Source organism: Hylobates moloch, unplaced genomic scaffold (assembly GCF_009828535.3).
Source record: "Hylobates moloch isolate HMO894 unplaced genomic scaffold, HMol_V3 SCAFFOLD_9, whole genome shotgun sequence".
Classification (NCBI taxonomy): Eukaryota; Metazoa; Chordata; class Mammalia; order Primates; family Hylobatidae; genus Hylobates; species Hylobates moloch.
The window spans coordinates 41027985-41049795 of NW_026652284.1; the positions used below are offsets into that span (position 1 = coordinate 41027985).

The 21811-nt window shown below is 38.6% G+C and overlaps 1 protein-coding gene across 2 annotated transcripts in view; it reads left to right on the forward strand.

The window, feature by feature from the left end:
- The window catches only part of TOX (thymocyte selection associated high mobility group box), a 308486-nt gene that overhangs the window by 147241 nt on the left and 139434 nt on the right, over positions 1-21811 (forward strand). Inside the window, exon 2 of one of the 2 annotated variants that reach the window (XM_032759710.2) lies at positions 12537-12602. The exons of the other annotated variant lie outside the window; for it this stretch is intronic. Within the exon in view, the coding sequence (XP_032615601.1) occupies positions 12537-12602 (66 nt within the window). The remainder of the gene's footprint in view (positions 1-12536; positions 12603-21811) is intronic. 2 annotated transcript variants of the gene reach the window in all.

The window sequence follows — 21811 nt, forward strand, 5'->3', positions numbered from 1 at the left end:
ATATTGTGTAGTTTGTTACGACTGGGTAATATTTTCTGTATGAATTAAGAGAATAGTTCAACAGCACTTTGCATTTTCAGAAAACTCCTCCTGCAGTTTTGTGTGGTAGTTTTTAATACTGTGCTATAATAGCTGTTTCCCTAGGTAATCCGAAATAACTTTAACGTTAGCCAAATAAAAACATTGCAGGAGAAAAATATTTTGTGCACAGAGTAAATAAATGTGTACGTATTTAAAGAATCTGCACGTCTATGTATGCTTACATGCACATATATATATACATATAATGATCTACAAAGTTTTCATTTAATTGGTGATTTTACTATTATTTTCTTTTGTCCTTTTCATTACTTTCTTCCCATTATTTCATATTTCAGGTATGACTGCATTTACATAAAGATAAAAAATAATATCTAGGCTGGGCATGGTGGCTCACGCCTGTAATCCCAGCACTTTGGGAGGCCAAGGCAGGTGGATCACCTGAGGTCAGGAGTTCAAGACCAGCCTGGCCAATATGGTGAAATCCCATCTCTACTACAAATACAAAAATTAGTTGGTAATGGTGGTGCATGCCTGTAGTTCTAGCTGCTGTGGAGGCTAAGGCAAGAGAATTGTTTGAACCCCCGGAAGGCGGAGGTTGCCGTGAGTTGAGATCACGCCACTGTACTCCAGCCTAGGTGACAGAGGAGAGACTCCATCTCAAAAAAAAAAAAAAAAAAGAAAAAGAAAAAAGAAAAAAAAATCTACAGATAACTTTCCATATTAAAGACCTTTTCACAGGCAAATTGAGAGCACGTCGAATCTGATTCTTTCCACTACTTCCCGCCTGTTGATCTTTCCAATTAATGATGGAAACAGTCAAATAAATTGCCATGAGGGGGAAGTACCATAGTTTCCATATGTATAGTGCTTTATAATTTACAAATGCTCTTGCATGTCTCATCTAAATCTGACATAATTACGTAGAGCAAGAACAATTTTTACTCTCGTTCCCAAAACTAGTTGGCTAGGAACTGTCAGAACCCAGACTCTTCTCTGGGTCTCCTTATTTCAAACCCACTCCATGATAGAATCTGTCCTCATTTTGTCCTATTCTGCCTTACCTACAAGAGAAGCAGAGCCCTGAATTTCCCACACGCCATGTGGGCAATGAGAAGGAAAGAACGGCAGTGTCTGCCATTCTAGTCATTTTTCCGCATCGTGCTGCTACAGATTCAGAGCAGTGCCCACCAGCAGTTTGCTGTTGGCATGAAAGAACAAACCAGTGTGATCTGGAGCAGCTCTAGCACAATCTGCTTATTAGAACGAACCCCCAGAATCAAGAAGGAGGTTAAGGACTTGACCACTTGGTACCATGAAGCTTTTAGCCATTATCTAAACTCTGAAAAAATGAACTACTTTTCAAACTGTTTGAACTAGAGTGACTGAGTGGTCCCTATAGAACAGGAAGATGTGGAAAACTAAAGTAGGATCTGGTTTACAGAAACTTTTTTCCAATGTCCCTGGAAAATTAGCTATTTTCATGGACAGACTTTGATTTAGAAATGAAAGAATATGGAATAAATGTTACTGCAGAATAATGGAATGGTGAGATCTCTGAAATACTTTTAGTTGTGACAGTATTGCCCTGGATTTATGTGATTCATTTAATGTTATTGACTAAATAAAATGTGCTAAGCCTATGCTAAGTGCTTGAGATAGAAAGGTAAGTTAGGATGGTCTCTGCCCTCAAAATGCTCGTAGTTCAATATAGGAGAGAGGTAGTGAAGCAACAACAGTAGAAAGAAATGTGGGCTGGGATAAGCACAAGATGCCTTAAAGCACAGACACAGGCACAGAGAAGGCACCTCCATCATCCATGAGGTCAGGAAAGGATTACCTTCTGGTGGTAAGGTTTTCCTTGGCTGGGAGACTTCGAGTTTCTGCATGTTATTGGATCATAATTAGTAACTTTACCTCCTGGCACTGAAGTGTTCCAAGCTGGAGGATAAATTCTATGATCATCTTATTAGTAGTAAATAAGGGGAGAAATAGAAGGAAATGGGAGCTGGAGAAGTATTTTAGGCAGATGAGATGATGGGTAAGCATAGAGACGGGGATTATCTGACCATATGAAAATCACTAAGCAAGGATAAAATGTAGAGTGACAAGAGAAAGTAGAGAGGTAGATGCAGACAGGAGTGATATCGGAAATATTTAAAACTTAATTCTCCAGGACTCAGTTTTCTTATTGGTAAAACAACATGCAAACTGACTGTCTGTAGGGTTGTTGTGAGGATTAAATGAGTTAATGCATGTGTGTACCTGGCATATAAGTAGGCACAAAATGAGCATTTGTTGAATGAATGAATGATTATCACATTTTTATCTAAAAGTATATTGATGATCATTTAATTTTAATGTATCAACAAGACCATACTAGGTGGTTTTTGCCTGTTAGCATCATGTGGTGATACTTTGTTCTCCAAATTTTTCAGCAAAAGGGCATCACATGGTGACATTCCAGAAAGTAAGACAAGGGGCACCAATCACCTCTCACAATGCAGAATAAATAAGGCTTTGAGTAGAAGCAGGCATGCTGTTTCCAGCAAGTCTTCCAGTTTTGGCTTTGACATGTTTCTGGCAACATATGATAAAATGGACATTGTCAAAGGGGAGGATGAAGTATTTGAAAAATGCTATAAAAAATCAAACAGGAGTGGAGAATGATCTAGGTGTAGAGGAGATAGTTAGAAGTGCTATAAGCAAAGACACTTTGGAACTGAAAACCTAAAATACATTGAATGCATATGCCTTGTGAAGGGGATATCTTATGTGTGAAGCCTTAAACTAAAGCAATGAAAATTATTCTATAATCTTCATAAAAATTTAGATAAATCAGCAGGGAAAGTTACATGAGATCATGAGGTTTTATCAAAGGCAACTAGGCAATAATGACTATAACTATGTAGTACTTGAAGATGTAAAAAATAAAACATTATACTCTGGATATAATGATGGATTGAAAGACTTCTCAGATTCCTTAAAATGAAAAAGATACGTTAACAGAGCTTTGCTTCAGTTCACAATGGACAAATCCGTACTCATACTCAGTGTCCTGAAGGATTTGCCATTTAATCCAGCTATTTAAAATGACATGTTTTCATTTAGAAAACAGAAACTCTGCAGTCTGAAAAACTAAATGTCAAATATCTCTTAAAAAATGGAGTAGTTCTAGACTGACCTTCATGTGTTTCGAATTGGTCAGGTTTGCCTGAACATACCAAAATACCATTCCACACCTGTCTTACCCCGGGAGAGTTTAATCACCAAAAGTCTATTTCTGTCACTTAATTGTTGTACTTAGTCACAGTGTAATTTGTCTGAGTAATAATAATAGGGAAGTGAGACTCTCCATCTTAATAACCCTGTACCTTCTTATTCGTATTTTATTTTTATTTGATACTACCACTTTTAATCTCAAAATATTCAAGAATTGTTTGTCCTTGGTTTTTAAAAAAAGTTTTACCGTTTCAACTCACTCAATGGTCAACTAAATACAACTTCTCTGTCGTTCTTTTTAATACATCTGTCATTCTATTCCCATAACCTTTCCAATGCCTTGACTTACTAGTCTTAATTTTGTTTTGTTTTGAGGTTCCCAGAACTGAGTATACTCTTCCAAACCAGATATGTGTAGAAAAATATTCTTACTTTTTTCTCTATGCATCTATCAGATACTGAAAAACATTCTCTGTGCTTAAAAAGAAATACCAGCAATAAAAGTCCAACCCCCCAAAAGTAATTACTTTCATACTTTTCATTCCACATCTACGTTGAATTTAGGTACTGTGGTAATGAGGTGAGAGCTGATATGATGTGGAAATAAGTGAGTTTCGGCAGCAAGTTTGAATGCACTTCTCAAATTGTTTCCTTCATAGACGGCTTTGGAAAAAAATTTGTCTAAAACATGAAAAGTCAGAGGAATGTTCTGAACCCATCATTTGAAACTGTGCTGAATTTCAACTATAGGTCTAGTTTTACAGCTTTAATCATTACAGAATTTCAGAAATTACTTGGGAATTCATTCAAAAAAGAAGGCTCCTACAAAGAAGCCAAAGTCTTTGCTCCTCATTTTCTGATATCAGACACCCCGTGGAGGCCTTTTTGTAAAATCCATATTTTCATTTTATTAAACTTATTTTCATTAAATTCACCAGAGTGGTTTATAGTTAGGCTTTCATCCACATATTCTTTTCTTAAACAATATTTAATGAAAATGGATTGCTTGGTACTGAAAGTTTAGGGTTAATGAAGTTTTCTAGAAACTTGCATTTTTTTCTTTCAAATGGAGTAATGCTTTCATGATATAGGCAATTCTTGTTTCTTCTATTTATCACTATTCCATAAGTTTGTTTCTGTCTTTGCATAGGGAATTAAAATAGAATCAATGACTCTTTAATATAATGAAAGCAGATCAAAGATGGGGTGAGATTAGTATAGCATTGCAGTTAAGAGTGTTGTCACTTACTAACTGGTAGCATTGGGCACTATTTTAGTCCAGTTTCCCAGAAAGCAGAGCCTTCAGTGAAAGCTTGAATGTTAATGCTGGGAATGTAAGCCCAGGGAAGCCAGAGTGAGGGGAAAGTAAGCAAGGCAGGGAGGCATGGAGAAGAAAACATAAGGTGTGTACTTCCAAGTGGCCATAGCTTTGCAACAACTCATCGCTGGTTGCTGGGCATGAGGGACATAGAGGTGCTACAGAGGATATTATGAGCCAGTCCTTCCATGGGACAATAGGAAATTTCCCTGCACTCTCAGAGTATGTTACCCAAAACCTCCTCAGCTCCAGCCAGGTGCAAAGCTTCTCTATATAAATTGCTGCTGTGCTTGGGGACACCTTGGTTTGTAGCTGTGGTGGCAATGGAAGTGGTGCCTCTGGAGGCTACATGGGAACAGTGTCAGCTGTTCCTGGAAGCAAAGGTCAGAGGCCTGAGGGTCAGGCAGGCTGAGCAAATCTGGGGAGCATGTAACTGGATCCATCACAGACAAGTTACTGGACTCCCTGGTGTTTTGTCATCTATAAAATAAGAGTAATAATATGACAGGATTATTACAAAAATTAAATGGCTTCATATGTTTAGTGAAATTAGAGAGGGCCTCCAAAGGAAGAAGTTCAAACTGGTTTGAACCACTGTGGCATCATTATCTTACTTGTAGAGCTTACTAGGTGACTACTTAATACTAATTAAAAGAATAACTTGGCTGGGCGGGGTGGCTCACTCCTGTAATCCCAGCACTTTGGGAGGCTGAGGAGGGCAGATCACGAGGTCAGGAGATCGAGACCATCCTGGCTAACACGGTGAAACCCCGTCTCTACTAAAAACACAAAAAATTAGCCGGGCATGGTGGCGGGCACCTGTAGTCCCAGCTACTCGAGAGGCTGAGGCAGGAGAATGGCATGAACCCAGGAGGTGGAGCTTGCAGTGAGCCGAGATCGCACCACTGCACTCCAGCCTGGGCGACAGAGCGAGACTCCATCTAAAAAAAAAAAAAAAAAGAATAACTTGAAACATACTTTTGGTGTATTTGGTTAAAAAAAAACAAAAAACCAAAAACCAAAAACACAACAATGAAAAACATTGCATTGTAGCCTTACCCTTAACAGCACAGGGAAACTGTCGTGTTTCTCTCTTGAGATTCATGCCATCGAGCCACAGGTTTAGGATAAATGCATAGTATTATTGTCATTGAAAATTTCAGCTTTCACAGTTAACAAAAAGAATATCTAATATTCCTCCAAATAAGTATATCACTGGGACAAAAATGAGAATACAAACTCAGCCCCAAAGTAGAGTCCAGCTTCTAAGTTGTGGGTCTAGCACTATCTTTTGCCCACCCATGGCCAAGTCTTCCAAGCAGCTGCACTGTGCCCGGGCCATTCTTCCTCTCCATACCATTCAGATCTGTAGTTGAGTGTTTACCACTCAAGTTCAAGTGACAGGAGCCCAACCAAGAGGGACTGCTCTTCCCTAGTTCAGCTCTGTGTGCACCTGAGTTGGAATGCACATCCATAAAAAGCACTAGCAGAGTAACTCCGCCTTCTTTTCTTTGGGTGTTGATAGCCTCGGCTCAGTCTGGTCTCTTTCCTTTCAGTGTGATCCATGTCTGCAGCTGTGCTGTGCTCAGAACCAGTTTCATTCAGCTGGGCTTAGCATGGAGGCAGACTGACTTAAGACTTGTATCATCAACAGGTTCAGCCTTGACACTAGGTGATAAACAGACACCTCTTCCTTCTCCAGTGCCTCCTGACATCTTCCCTTGAGACTGGTGAGGATGTGCAGTAAGTGCGGGGGTTAGCTTTGCTCAGTTTTCACTGGATCTGTGTGACTGTGCATGGGAACAGCATTACAACTATGCATATTATCACCCTACATTTGATGCTTAACTTTCAAAATGCTTTGCTTCTAGGAAACAGCAAAGTCTTCATTGCCCAAACTTATTTCTTCTGTTACAAAAAAAAAAAAAAAAAAAAAGACTCGTAATCTTATACTGGGCCAAGGAATACAAAAATGGAAATTTTATTTTGGGGATATTCGCCTCTCTAAAAATGATTTATTATAACGCATTGTCTAAGAAATGTCAAATTGACCCCCTGTTATAAACATTTCCATTTTTAGCCCTTCTTTTCAAACATCAAAGTATCAAATACTCTTTCAGAAAACACCCAGAAATGTAAGCTTTTTCCCTTTATAGGCAATACAATGTGGTACTGTTTCATGAATTCCATGAGGCTGTTTTTCCCCCTCAGCAGCAGTTTTCTGATTTTCTTTTAATGGCTTCCCTAAAATGTTCCCATTTTCTGTACCAGTGCCAATGACTGATTTACACTTCACATTCTATTTTTGACTTTTCTTGTCTTTGTGGTTTTGGGAGCCTAATATCGCCAATTTTTGCTCGTCATTCACTATGTTCAGATATTGCTAGATTTCTCCTTTCAATTTTTAAATAGAAGAAATAATAACTACCTAGTTTGAAAGCTCTTTGGGATTATGGGTTTGGTTAATATCCTCTAAAAACAATTTCAAAAAACTGAAGTAGAAGATTATAAATGACTTTTTATATGATTGCATCCTCTGGTGCTTTGAAATAAAAACACAATAAAGAGTCTAAAAGCGCTTGGTCAGGAAGGCTGATCCTGGGTTGATGCCATTTACATTTAGATTTAAATAAATCAGCCTATTTATTCTTTCAAACTTTGCTTCAGGTTTTAAATTGAGAATACATGGAAATTTAAAACCCTAGTATGCTTAGATATATTTTGAAAAGTTATGATGCCTAAATTCAGTTGACTTCTAAGAATAATAACTGTGATGAGCATATGGACTAAGGAAATGCAGTTAGTTATGTTTAATAACTACAATTTTATTGCGATAATTACTAATAATGCTCATCTAATCTGTAATACAGGTAGAGTGAAGTGGGGTCATTAGAATGTGGTAATGTGAATGCTGTGCCTTCAGGTCTGTAGGGTGCACACACACACACACACACACACACACACACACCAGCTACAAATAGCCATTGAGTCTTTTCCCACTTCTTATGGAGATGAAGTATAAAGCTGTAGTCAGAGTCTGGTTCCTCATTTTTTATGAGTGTTGGAGTAAAAAGCAGTATGTCGTAGTGGAAAACTCTTCTACTAAGAATCGAGACCTTAGTTCTATCCCCAGATGGACCTTATAAGCAATACAAAGTCATTTATTCAGTCATGACATGAGAGATTCTGATGTGATGGTTTCAGGCATCATTCTACAAGCACACTTCTAAGACCAAGAGCTATAATTCTACTTCAAGTGACAACTGTCCACAAGCCCATGGCATGGGGTGCTTTCTAAGATTGTTGGGTCAGCAGGAGGCCTGCTGAGAACCCTGGAACCAGCTCCTGGTCAGGGTGTGATTGGACGGAGCTGTGACACTGCAGTGATAATATTAACCTGATAGGGTGGGGTGGGAAAGGTCCTGTGAGTGCTGGGATCTTGGCTTACTCTTCTCACCTGGGCCCAGGAGTGTGTCCAACCACGAGATTTCAACCACAGTGGGAATGACTATGCCTATTCTGATACACATACACATTTTTATTTGGCAGCTCAAGATTCTCTGGAGAGAGGGCATACACATTTTATTTATAGCCGGGTCTCTTGATTCCTGGCCAGTCTATATGTTTTATATTAAATAAAATTTTATTTAAAAAAAATCCTGAGGAAGAACCGAATCTAACATTTGAGTAATGGTGTCCTGGCCATTTCTGTACTTTCTTTTCTTTTTATTCTTTTTGTTTGTTTGTTTTATTTTGAGACGGGGTCTCGCTCTTTCGCCCAGCCCGGAGTGCAGTGGCGCTATCTCGGCTCACTGCAAGCTCCGCCTCCCGGGTTCACGCCATTCTCCTGCCTCAGCCCCCCGAGTAGCTGGGACTACAGGCGCCCGCCACTGCGCCCGGCTAATTTTTTGTGTTTTTAGTAGAGACGGGGTTTCACCGTGTTAACCAGGATGTTCTTTTTATTCTTTTTTGTTGTGGTGGTCGTTGTTGTTCTCTTTAAGGGCGTCCGTGCCTATATCAGTTTTAATCCACTGTCAAGACTTTGAGTCAACTGCCTTAAAAAGCCATCAAACCATTCTCTGAAAGCTGAAATTCGTCCTCTTCTCAAGTCATCACCTTCTCTAGCAAGATAATATATTTAATCCAGCAAATATGTTTCAGTTTTTGTTATTTAGGCAATAAACATTTCCAAAGACCTATTATGTGCCAGCCCTAAACCACAGAAGCACTAAAGATAAGGAAGGTATGCACCATTCCATCTGGTGGCTCACAGTCTAGTGGAATCAATTCCCCCAACAAAACCTGCCCCGAAACAGAGGGCTGCCTAGGGGAGCCCAGAGCCTGCAGACAGCCCAGCCCTCACTAAGGGGAGGTGAGGAGTCTACAAAACCCTGCAACAAGTAAAAGGGAAGGAAGGCATTCTGGACAAAGAGGGGTGATTATGTGTGTGGGATGCACTGGAACACAGGAAGTGGGTGTGATAGGAACTGAGAGCAGAGAGTCTCATAGCAAAATCAACATGGCTCTTCTCCTCTAGAAAGCAAGTGATAGCATGAAATAAATACATTTGTATATTGTAGGCTCCCCAGAAATACACTTTTGGAGGAGTTCTGAATATCCTGATAGTAATTTTTAAAAGCCACCTGTATTAGGGTGCTCCAGAGAAACAAAACCAACTGGATGGATGGATAGATGATCTGTGTATCTGTCTATCTATCTATCTATCTATCTATCTTCTATCTATCAAAAGAGATTCAGTATAAGGAATTGGCTGACATGATTATGGATGCTCAGATGTCCCAAGACCTGCAGTTAGCAAGCTGGAGAGCCAGGAGAACTGATGGTGTAGTTCCAGACCAAAAGCTGGCAAGTTTGAGGTCCAACAAGAGCCAGTGTTATTTCAAGTCATGCCCCAAAACAGTGAAAGACTGATGATGTCTCAGCTCAACAGTGAGGCAGGAGGAATTCATTTACTCTAGTCAGCTCTTACTGTTCCAGTCAAGCCTTCAACTGATTGGCTGAGGCCCACCCACCTTGAGGAGAGCAATCTACTTTACCCAGTCTATCAATTCACATGTTAATCTCGCTCAGAAACACCCACATGGACACACCCAGAAGAATGTTTGACCCAATATCTGGGCAGCCTATGGCCTAGTCAAGTTGACCTGTAGAATTAACCATCATTCCCTCTCTTGGTTTTCTGCCAGGCCAAATACTAGGCTGACAGCTCCTCACGACACTTAAAAAAATTCTTACAATACCACAAATTCTGGATAATATACCAGTGTCATTGAGATAATGTCATCACTCTGCTTTGATAATTTTTTGATGTTATTTTCAGAATTGATAGCTAACTTATCATTATGATTCAAAATATATTGATATGTTCTGGTGGTGAAGTGCATGGGTGGCTAAAAAGCCAGGGGGCCTGGGTTTTCATCCCAGCCCTACCTCTCACAAGCTGTGTAGCTTGAAGCATCTAGCTTATCTGCGCCTTTGTATCTTCTTTTGTAAAATGTAGGTAATAATAATACCTAACTCTTGGTTTTGTCGTGCTTAAATCAGTTAATACATGTAAAGATACAGGTGGCAGGAACATAAAATGTACTTAAAAATATAGTTATAATGCCTGTAGCCACATATCTTTTATGATAAAATGCTGTTTTAGTCTTGGCTCAATATTACCTAAGTATTGGTACTTCTTGAGGAAAGAGTCTTCATCAAGAGCAGTAACAATGAATGTACTCAATTAGCGTACATGTTGCATAGACTCAACCCAAAACTTCAAAGCCTTTAGCTGGCTTGAGAACAACACCAGATTTAGAAAATGAGTTAGAGAAGATGAAATAGAAAGTAACACATTTATAGAATATGCACAGGCAGTGGAGTATTTGGTTCACTCCACTTCTTCAGTTTAGTTTGTTACAGTCAGAGAAACTGTCCATATTTTAAATGGTTCCTTGGCACCTTAACATGAAAAACATTTGCAAACAAACCAGTGTACTCCAACAGTGGGTGGAGATGAAGAAATGCGCAGTGAGGCTCTTTGTTAGGTCTTGAGTTGTTAGGAGTAACAGGCAGATTGGTTGGGGCTGGCCTATCTTTGGGTTGAAAGAGTTCACCTGTTCAGCCAAGCACGGTGGCTCATGCCTGAAATCCCAGCACTTTGGGAGGCTGAGGCAGGCTTTGAGAGGATGAGGTCAAGAGTTCGAGACCCTGCCTCTACTAAAAATACAAAAATTAGCTGGGTGTGGTGGTGGGCGCCTGTAGTCCCAGCTACTCGGGAGGCTGAGGCAGGAGAATCACTTGAACCTGGGAGGCGGAGGCTGCAGTGAGCTGTGATCGTGCCATTGCACTCAGCCTGGGTGACAGAGCGAAACTCCATCTCAAAAAAAAAAAAAAAAAAAAAAAAAGAGTTCACCCGTTCAATGGAAAAGCAACCTGGGGTAAGTCACTTGAACTCCAGGCTCATGAGCCAGTTGACAGAGCAGCAAAAACACCCAGCTCTTCTTTTTCCAGTTGTATTATTTTTTATTTGCTCTAACAGCCACATCTTTCAATAAGTCATTTCATTCTGTTTAGATAAGTCGTTCACATAATGTGAAATGTATTTACAGGGTGATGTGTGAAGAAATCCTTTGATTCTCTGAGCTTAGTCTCGTGAGTGCTTCCATGTCTTTAGGGAGGTCTTTATTTACAGCTTATGTTGATGTGAATTTTCAGGGCACCCACTCTGGCGATTACAGTTTAGAGGCTGTGGAGCGACCCTCATGTTGGTATAACCTTCCTCTGCTAGCAGTTCATAGGTGGTGGAATGAGATGTCTATAGTACAATATTTTTATGTTCTTATATAACACCATTTTTTCATAGTATATAAAGTATGTCCATAATACCATGGTTTGCACCACTATCAATAACACTATTCTGTTTCAAAAAGTAATTATTCAGACTTTCAATTCCCCATGTCTGAAATTAGTCCACCAATGAAAGTATATTCAGACCCAGCTCTGTGAAGTTACCGTGTTCATCCATTTGATTATTACCTTGGAAAAATTCTTCCTCTAACTAAAAGAGAAATGCTTTGCTCATCTATCAAGTGACTAAAAATCACTGAGGATTAAGTCTGAATAGAGTGATAACTACTTTCAAAACCCCAAATAATGAAAAGTATTTTGTTGTTGTTATTGTTGTTGTTGCTTGAACTATTTGAGAGTTCTCCAATTGTGCTGCCCCTGCGAATTTCTTTCTTCCATCCTTTTCCTAACTTGAAAATTTGTGTATGAATTTCTATGCATTTTTAATACATGAATTCGATATCTGAAATATTTCAAAAAGGAGTATTTCATTGTGCCTGTGTATTTTTATTGTTATTTATTGTTATTATCATCCTTAGCCATGGTTAAAGGGGCACATGCTCTTTTCAAATATTATTATAAAGTTAAATTTTTCTTAATCAGAAGGCTATTATGATGATGCCAGTTTTAGTCTATTATGAAAACTCCGCACTTTTTCTTTTTTGAGAGCTAAACTCAGAATGCACCGAGCTGTGCCTTCGTGTATTTTTCGTTATTCTTTTCTTTCAGAAATCATGCCATTCATTTAATACTTCATTACAACTGAACTGCAATATGTATACATGGCGTGCAAAATGAGCCATTTTGTTTTAAAACAGATTGCAGATGAAAGGAAACCATTCATTTCTTGCTTGCTTGCTGTAATTACTAGAGCACTAATTACTCCAAATCACTGACATCCAGGGTCAGTAAGGATGACAACAGAAACATCAAAAAAAGATGTGGCTCGCTTGCTGTGACACATTTTCCGTAGTCCCAGCCGCAGTATTTTTTTATGGCTACTGTTTTCCAGTTTGATGGTTAAAAAACAAAACAAAACAAATAAAAACCAAACATACCCGCAGTCAAGATTGCTGAATGTTTACTATTATTTCATTCGCAGTTTGACGGTGAGAACATGTATATGAGCATGACAGAGCCGAGCCAGGACTATGTGCCAGCCAGCCAGGTGGGTTAATTAATCTTCTCTGCCTTGTTTCAAATTGTAATTAAACAAATTCAAAGAGTTGCATTGCAAATGAGTAGCACTATCAGTAACTGCCGCAATCAGGAATAATCATAATTTATAAACAAAGCATTTAAGCCTTGTTTCCAGTTAATGAGATAGAACTGATAAAACGCCAGAGTTGGCATTTGTTGAAAGATACTACCTTGTTTCCTCTCCAGAACGGCAAGCAGCTGTTTTGCCAGCATGATGTTTCCTAAACAGTTGTTTTACCTTTAGGAAATAAAGTCTTTACAGGTGCAGGTTATTTGTGCTTCTGACTGTAGACGATTTAATCATTATAAGCTACACGTGTCACAAATAGCTTTAATTATCAATGGTTGGAGCCATTTTCAACAAGATATAACATTGGTGACCCAAATCCCATGGCCGGTGGGGCTAGAAGGCTGCTTTCACGGTCTCCTGGGGAGGTAAGGAGTGGGAGCTGGGGAGGAGCTTTCAGGCCAAAAAACATGATATGATTGAAACCTTTCAAGGGCACCTTTGTATACATTTCACTGGGAATAGTTGACAAGGTATTTAATCATGAGAAATGACAACAAAAGTCCAATGAGAATGTAAATGGTTACATTTATAAAAGTAAATGTTTGACTATTTATTTTTAGATACTTAAGACCAGGTCCTTTAATTCAGCGGAACATTTAAAGCCAAATTATAACTGCCCTTGGATACCAGTATAACGTAAAATATGAGAACATTGTAAGCAAAAATAAGTGAATAAGTGAAAGCAAGGAACAGTTCACAGGAGCATTTTGTTGACACAAACATGTTTTTTCTAGAATGGCAAAAACCATGGTAGATTGGAATTTCATATGTTAGTAATTCTAAAATAAACTCTTAGTAATGTTCAATGCCTACATATCCACACATATAGATTTAGTAACTGGGAGGGGTTGGGGAATGGGGTTGGGAGGAAGCATAAAACTTCTTTTTCTTCATTAAGGTTGTCAGTGAATTAAATCTAATGTATATGTTAAGGATGCACTCTGTGACCAAAATGTCTCATACTTAACTCAAAACAGAGGCAGGCCTGCATCTCCCTGAACTTTGCATTTAGAAGTCATTAGGATTACTGCCTTCTCTGGCAGATATTCTGGAAACTACACTGTATTGTTCAGCTGAAAAGGTCATCATGAAGTTCAAAGATACTGACTACGTTGCCTTGCACTCAACTGAGCTGATCACTCTAAGAATACCTTTGGAAGGCTGAGCTTTGTATTTAGAATTCTTCCTCAACTGAATTCATTTGGCTAAGTAGACTCCAAGATCCATGGGTAGTTCTGAATAGGACTGTTTGATTAAAAAATGAAAAATGTTACTATTAATTTTCTTCTAACCATCAATCCCAAAACTGTACTGACAAGTTTAGTATTACTATTAGATTAAAGCAACCTGGTATCATCTCTTTGGTGCCTTTAGGGTTTTGAAGTGTAAGGGCTAATTGAATTTGTTTGAAACAGTAGAAACACAAACTCAATAAATGATGGCTGTTATAAAGCAGCTGCTCCCTCTTAGAGAATCATTATGTCCGTCTTAAAGAGTTTTGGATAAAGGATTGGAAATTCAGAACATATACATTATAATGACTTGGCTCCTTAGATTTTAAATTTAACTGCGATGCATAATATTAAGCCCTTACCGAAATCAAACAACTAACATTGTTTTTCTTCATATGTCAGTCAGGAGTTACTAAGAATGTTTTGAATACCAGTGATAATTTGTAAAGAAGAGCCCCAAATACTTTTGTGCTTTTTAAAGATTGGGCAGGCTTGTGAGCCAGAAATCAACACTTAAAAAAATAATGTAGCATATATGAAAATGTTTTTAGAATGTGCTGTTTTAAAATTTAGACTAGTGTAAGATAATACATACTCTGGAGAAAAATAAACTTCACAAATTACATAAGTTGAATGGCCTTAGCTAAATTTTACACTTAACATTCCTTTTGTTTACTATAATATGATATGTTCAAGAATTCATTACCTGGTATTCTTTTAGGGAATTTTAATCAATTTACCCCTTTAGGCAACCATAAAGATTTTAGTCATCCTGCAGGGGAAAAAAAATAGTTTTTTCCTTTTCCTACATAACATCAAACATCTGCATAGTTTAGTAATCCGAGACAACTTGCCTCATAGCATCACTCAACAATTATAATTCCTGTTCAATTTTCAAATCAGTACATGCTTTGGGACTTATAGACTAAGTTGCTAAGTAGCAACATATGGCGCACTACTGCTCCTGTGATGTTGCTGCAAGCAAATAGCATAATTCTAAACTTGAAATGATTTTTATAGAAAGCCAATGCTGGAACTGCTCCAGAAATGGAAGTACACTGTAAAAATTAATGATATTCTTTTAGACAGTCCCAAAGGTCTCTTTGGCACTATCTACTGCATGCATTCTCTACCTCTTAAGCTAGAGTATACAAATCCTTAAAATTTTTTGCATATAGTTTTATAACTGATAGGCAGCTTTTAAATTGAATATACCACCTTATAATAAGCCTGACAAGTATATAATAAAAACTCATATGATTTCCATTTTACTCTGGCACCATTCTTGGAATATTGACTGTTTTCTCCTATAATAGCTATAAGTGTGCTGGCCACTCAGTGCTTTAATTTAAACATCATTTAACTTTTTTCATACTCTGGTTAGAATTGGAACCAGCAATTCAAGATTTCTTTGTGTGTTTCCAAACCCTGGCTAAAGGCACCTTGTTGCTTAATACCTCCTGAACTTTGTCCCGTTAAGAGTTTGTGAGAGAAAGGGAGTGGGCTAATGAAAGGCAGCCAGATGAGCAGCCGGTCAGACACCCACTTCTTTGCCATTCCGAACTTGTCACGTTTGATTGAGGTGACAATATCTAGACTAGAAGGATACAAAGTAGTGATATGTAGGATGAACAAGTCTAGAGATGTAACTTGCAACATGAGGACTATAGTTAATAATACAGTATTTAAGGGCTGGGCGTGGTGGCTTACACCTGTAATCCCGGCACTTTCAGAGACTGAGGCCTCGAATCACTTGAGGTCAGGTTTGAGACCAACCTGGCCAACATGGTGAAACCCTGTCTCTACTAAAAATACAAAAATTAGCCAGGCATGGTGGTGTGTGCCTGTAATCCCAGCCACTTCAGAGTCTCCACTCCGGAGGCTGAGGCAGGAGAATCGCTTGAACCCACGAGGTGGAGGTTGCGGTGAGCTGAGATCGCGCCACTGCACTTTAGCCTGGGCAACAGAGCAAGATTATGTCTCAAAATAATAATATAGTATTTGGGATGCTTGCTAAGTGAGTACATTTTAGCTGTTCTTGCCACACACACACACAAAATAACTGCAAGATGATGGATATGTTAATTTGCTTCACTATATTAACTGTTTCATTATCTATATGTATATCATAACATGTTGTACACCTTAAATCTATACAATAAAACGTATCTTATAAAATATCTGGACGAATATGCCAGCAGGCAGAACAAAACAGAGGGGCATTGGGCTTCCCACCTCAACCCTGACTTTTCTCCAGAATTTTCTCAGCCCACTCAGACACGCATGCAATGGGGTTCTCTTATCTCCTGATAAAACTTCAGCCCCTTTCTCCAGCTCCTAGAATAATTGTAGTACCTTTCATAGTCCTTTATATGAGGCTGTAGTCAAGATATAAATGTTCATCTAAATTAAATATGTCAAAGGAAGCAGAAGTCTAGTTCTCTTCATCAGAACTTTCTACAGCACTAGGTTATTTTATTTGATTTTTCAGTTTTGAATATGTGCCATGGCTTTTCCCCATTCTTTCCTCTTCTGTGTCAGTTTCAAGAATGTCCTTTTCTGCCAGACGTGATTGCTCATACCTGTAATCCCAGTACTTTGGGAGGCCGAAGCGGGCGGATAACCTGAAGTCAGGAGTTCAAGACCAGCCTTGCCAACATAGCAAAGCCCCGTCTCTACTAAAAATACAAAAAGTAGCCGGGCATGGTGGAGTGCACCTGTAATCCGAGCTACTCGGAAGGCTGAGGCAGGAGAATTGCTTGAACCCAGGAGGTGGAGGTGGCAGTGAGCCAAGATCACGCCACTGCACTCCAGCTAAGGTGACAGAAGGAGACTCTGTCTCAAAAAAAAAAAAAAGTGTCCTTTTCCACAGCTGCCTGTTTGTTCATTCTGCATTTTCCACCAGTGCCCTGGACTCAGGGACTCAGCTCTTCACATGCCTGCCTCAGTTGAAGTACTGTATGAAAAGATAAAGAAGGACTGATCTTTTTAATACAAGAAATAATCCTTTAATATTAAGGAAGAATGAGAAGATTTTCCTGGCATCAGGTTATGGAAAAGCTCAGGTTACTTGATTGAACTAGATTTTTAATAAATCACTTCCTCTTGGACCTTGGCCTTTGCTCTGCTAAACCATTTCCTTCTGTTTTGTTCCCCCGCCTTGCTTCCTTCATTCCCTCCCTCCTTCCCCACCACCTTCCTGCTTTTATTCCTTTCTTCCTTCTTCTTTCCATGAACAGTTATCCTTTAAGCTTGAACTATTTTTTGTTGTTCATTATGAGCGTTATAGTAAACCCTAAATATTAAATATCCTGGCCTGAGATCATATTTTAGAGGATTCTGAGATTTTGAGCAGTTTTCTCTCTCCCTACCCCCAGCCCCCTCTGGAATTCTGTCTCTTACTTGGTCCCTCAAATCTCAAGATTAAAAATAAGAATGATAAAATATAGCAATATTATGTTTTCCTGGAATCAGTTACAACTAAGCATTTGATATACAGTTCATAAAGTACATTTTGAATATAAAATTGAAGAGCATATATATATCCAGGACAGCTTTCATGTGAATTTGAGGTTTGATTTCTACTCTACTGGGCACCTGTCGCTGATAGCAGCTCAAATTCAACATATCAGTTCATCACCTCCCACCTGCTTCCTCACCCCCAATCTTCTCTTTTTCCTTTAGGGCTTATAATCAGAAGTGTTACCACCACCTGTTCAAACACCCAAGACAGAGACTTGGGGAGTCTCTCTTGTCATTCAGCCTTCGGTTAATTCCAGATGGTGTTGATTCTACTTTTTGGCCTAACTCTTGAGTCCATCTCCTCTTTTCCAGCTACACAATTTCTGCCTTCGTTATAGGCCTCACAGTTTCTCATGAACTCATCTTACCTTCTCTCGTTTCCTTTTCCTCATCTTTGCTGCCTCGCCATTGTCTACAAGGCTGCTTTATCATGGTGTGTATTTGTCCCCGGGTGGCACATGGCACACTGGCATCACCAGGGATGTCCTTGTCTTGCTCACCTGATTGTGAGCTCTTGAAGGTAGGACTCATTCTTGTTTCTGTCTGGCTCTCCTGTGCCTGGAATAATGTCTGACATATCAGAGGTATGCAGCATTTTTTGTTGAAAGATGAGCAAATCAACTAAAATATTTTATGTACATTTTTAAATCACATGAATACTTACAGTCTTCCATTGCAATGATTCGATTCTTGACCCTGCATTGCAGACATTTAGCAAATCCAGCCCTGCCCTGTCCATTGCAGTAGGAACCTTTATCTTCGTGCCAGTGCCCTTATATATTAATAGAAGGTTATAGCACTCCCTCCTCCTTGGAGAATTATTTCAAGTACAAGACTCAAAGAGTTAACATGATAATAAACTAGATAATGACAGTCAGTGCTTATTATAATAACATCATCAGCAATGCAATGGTATAGGAAACAGTAGTGTGCTCCAAATTTCTTTTTGTACAATATTCTCTCAAATCTACTGTTAGAATTATGTTTTAAGATTTACAAAGATATTAATGACTCTCTATTTGTTTAATTTCATGTTTTCCTAATGAGAAAATTCTCCAGGTTAGAGTGTAAATGAGGTATGACAAAAAGGGCCTAGAAAGTATAATATTTTTAGAGTACTTTTGAAAAAAAAGATATCTTTACTGTGAGCCATAACATCTCCATGTTGATTGTGACATAAATTTGAACTGTAAATTAAACCAATTCCTTTTAGATTAGTTCCTTTTGGCAGAAATTTCAGAAGTAACATTAACTTGACTTTTTGACCATTGACCCAATAGAATGATAAAGCTGCCATGCTCTGAGTAATCGAGTTAGCCCAACAAAGTCTGGCGTCTTAACAAGCCCAGACTAGTTACTCAAACCAGTCTTCAGTGTAACATTCAAATGATTACTCTGTGCAGTCCCAGAGGTATTCATTACAGACAAAATTGCTCTTGTTGCCTTGCATACAAGCTGAGTTTTCAATGGGAAATGAAAGGATGCCTGGAAAAATAGGCCACCTAATTAAGTTAAACTACTCTAGCATTTGGCCTGACATCTTCATTACTCAAAATTAAAAAGATGCTTCACTTGAACACACAAGTTACTATTGTTTATGTTGTTTTCTTCCTAAATTGGCTTCTTACATGGAAGTCTGTTTTTCAGCATTATATCTTGAAATAGCTCACATATTTCTTACAGTTTATAAAAATGTCTTATAGCTGTATGGATACTGAATACAGGCACCATACAAATATATATCTTAGGGCTTGGGATAGTCAAACACACATTGGCCTTTCTGCTTATTTTGTTGGCCAACCACATTGATGTTGTTGAACTTTAGGTAATTCCTGACCCATCCAGCCTTTATTATTATTATTTATTATTATCATTTTAGTTGGGTATTGACTCCATTAGCTAAAATGATCATCTACATAAAAGTATGAATTCCTAAAAAAAAAGTAAATAGGCCATAATATTTAAACTGAAATTCATTTGTCCACTACAAGTATTTTATATCAACCCCGCCAGCGGATGAGCTATTTTAGGAACATTTTAAAACATAAACACATGTAGAGCACACCATCTACTGATTGCCAGTTTCTACTCATTGACACTAATGAGGCTGCTGACAGGTTAAATGTTGTGTATCATATACATTTCCAAGCTGTGGGATTTGTGAATATAAGGCTCATTTTTTATTTGTTTCTGGGTAGGCGTGAGAATTTTAGAATAAATGTCAAATAGTATGTTTTGTCAAGTGTTAGGGAAATGTATTTCAGTGACAAAAACCATGAAAATATCTGAATGGAATAGCATTAGTGGTAAAAACAGATTCTCAAAACCTTGCACTCCATATGGAGCATGGTTTATTCAATAGACAGATGTCAAGTGATGCCAGCACATTTAGGCATTGGAGGGAGGAGGTGTGGCACTACTGCAGTCTGACCAGTTGTGTGGTAGCATTTGATACATTTTCAAAGCAGCCATTTGGCTTGTTTACAGTTACATTTTGAACTATTTTTTTCTTTAGCATGTGAACAATTATTAAAAACTAAATGATACTTCCTGTTAAATTTTGCAATTATAACATGCTATATTCTTTTCTGGTAGTGCATAATAAACCTGTCACTAAAGAATGCCCTCCAAAATAAGTATAATACTTCGATTTAAGAAAAGTAATGTGTTGAATAATGTCACCTGTCTATGCTAGTTCCATTTCCAAGGTGCTTAAAGATTGTTCTAAAGAAACACTAAATTTTCAATATGTCATTATGTTAAGTAGAAGCAGTTTTGCCCATTTTTACTATAAAAAACAGTGGGGCTTAGAAAAACTAAGGTGTTTTCCACCCACCCCAATGTCTGCTGAGACCTCCTTCTGCGTATCCTCACCTGCCACCTCAAACACCTTTAAAAAAGTGCCAAGTTTCCCTCTGCAGTTTCAGTTCCTCAGTTTGGGAGCAGACCTAGCTAGACTTCCCAGAAACACAAAGAGGGTTTTAGTGTAATCTTCATCCATATCTGTATTTGTTTCTTTCTCCTGTGTTCTTTCTGATCTATATTATTTTACAGTTTGAGTATTTAAAAATGTAACTATAACCTTAATGATTTGAAATTAATTGGTGGCTATCTTAGAAAATGTTCTCCCTACATCCTTTGCTGTTCTTAAATTAGGATAATTGATGCTGTCGGTAGCAAAGCCAAACAAGTGACTTCTAAGGCCCAGCATCAGATTATTCAAATGTGACAGCCTGATCTGAAATTCCTAAGGGTTCCGATGGTCATGATTTGAGACCAGTAATGAAGGCTTTTCTGTTTGCAACTGGGCCTCCCAGCATTTCAGGAGAGGCCTTCCTTCGAGAAGAGCTAAGCCTACTGTTTGTTGTTATTCTCCAAAATCACAAAGAGAGTAACCTTGGAGCAAATGGGAGCGGGGGAAAATAGGGATGCCAGGTGAGACCGGGTCAGCAGCTATATACAGAAATTGCCTTCAGGGAAGCCTGGACTTCCCTGTACCATGGGTGCAAAGTTGTTTTTTTTTTATTTCTTGTGCTCTGACCTCAATGAAACTTCTTTCTTTGAAAGATGATGATAAATTTCAGTAGTAGGAAGCTTCTTCTTGCCTGGAAGTTTAGGTCAGTACCCTTCTCCCCCAGTGTCCTGAAATAATTAGATTTATAATAATAATAGCTCTCAGTTGGAAGCTACCTGTTTCTGACAAGGAACTAAACAAAATCTGTGCACTTATTTTTTCATTTGATCCTTACAACAATTCAGTAAGGATTAGAGAGATAGAGTGACTTAACCAGACCTCAAAAAGATAGTAAATATCAGAGCTAGGATTCTGACCTTGGAAGGTCTAAGGCTTCTGTCAAACTCCATCCTTGGTCAGCTAGGCTTAATTTTATTTTAGAGCTTTAAGGACAAAATGTTGACATACTTCAATTCTAAAGAGTATTGAGATAACGGCAATGTGTTACATGTGTGAGAATACTCTGGGAAATATTAGCTTACGTCAAATGAAACCGTGGATATTTTACCATTTCTTAGTTACAAAGCAGTAATTTCATACTTGTGCACATATAAAAGCTGAACAATCACACAGTGGATATTTGCTGTCCCTAGATTCCTTGATGCAGAGCAGTGATTCCTCCCGCCCCTTGTCAGCCTGCTTTTGCCATGCCTGTGCCACCACTGCCCAGTCCTTTCCCTCCACACTCCACTACTTTTCCTGTCCAAGTCCAGGACTCTTTTCCCACCCTGGTTCTCTTCCTTTTCCCCTCCAGAAGATAAACTACAGGAAGTCTTTCCACAGAAGACATCTCACCCTCCCTCCACCCTTCCTAGAATTCCCACTTCTGGGGAACTGAA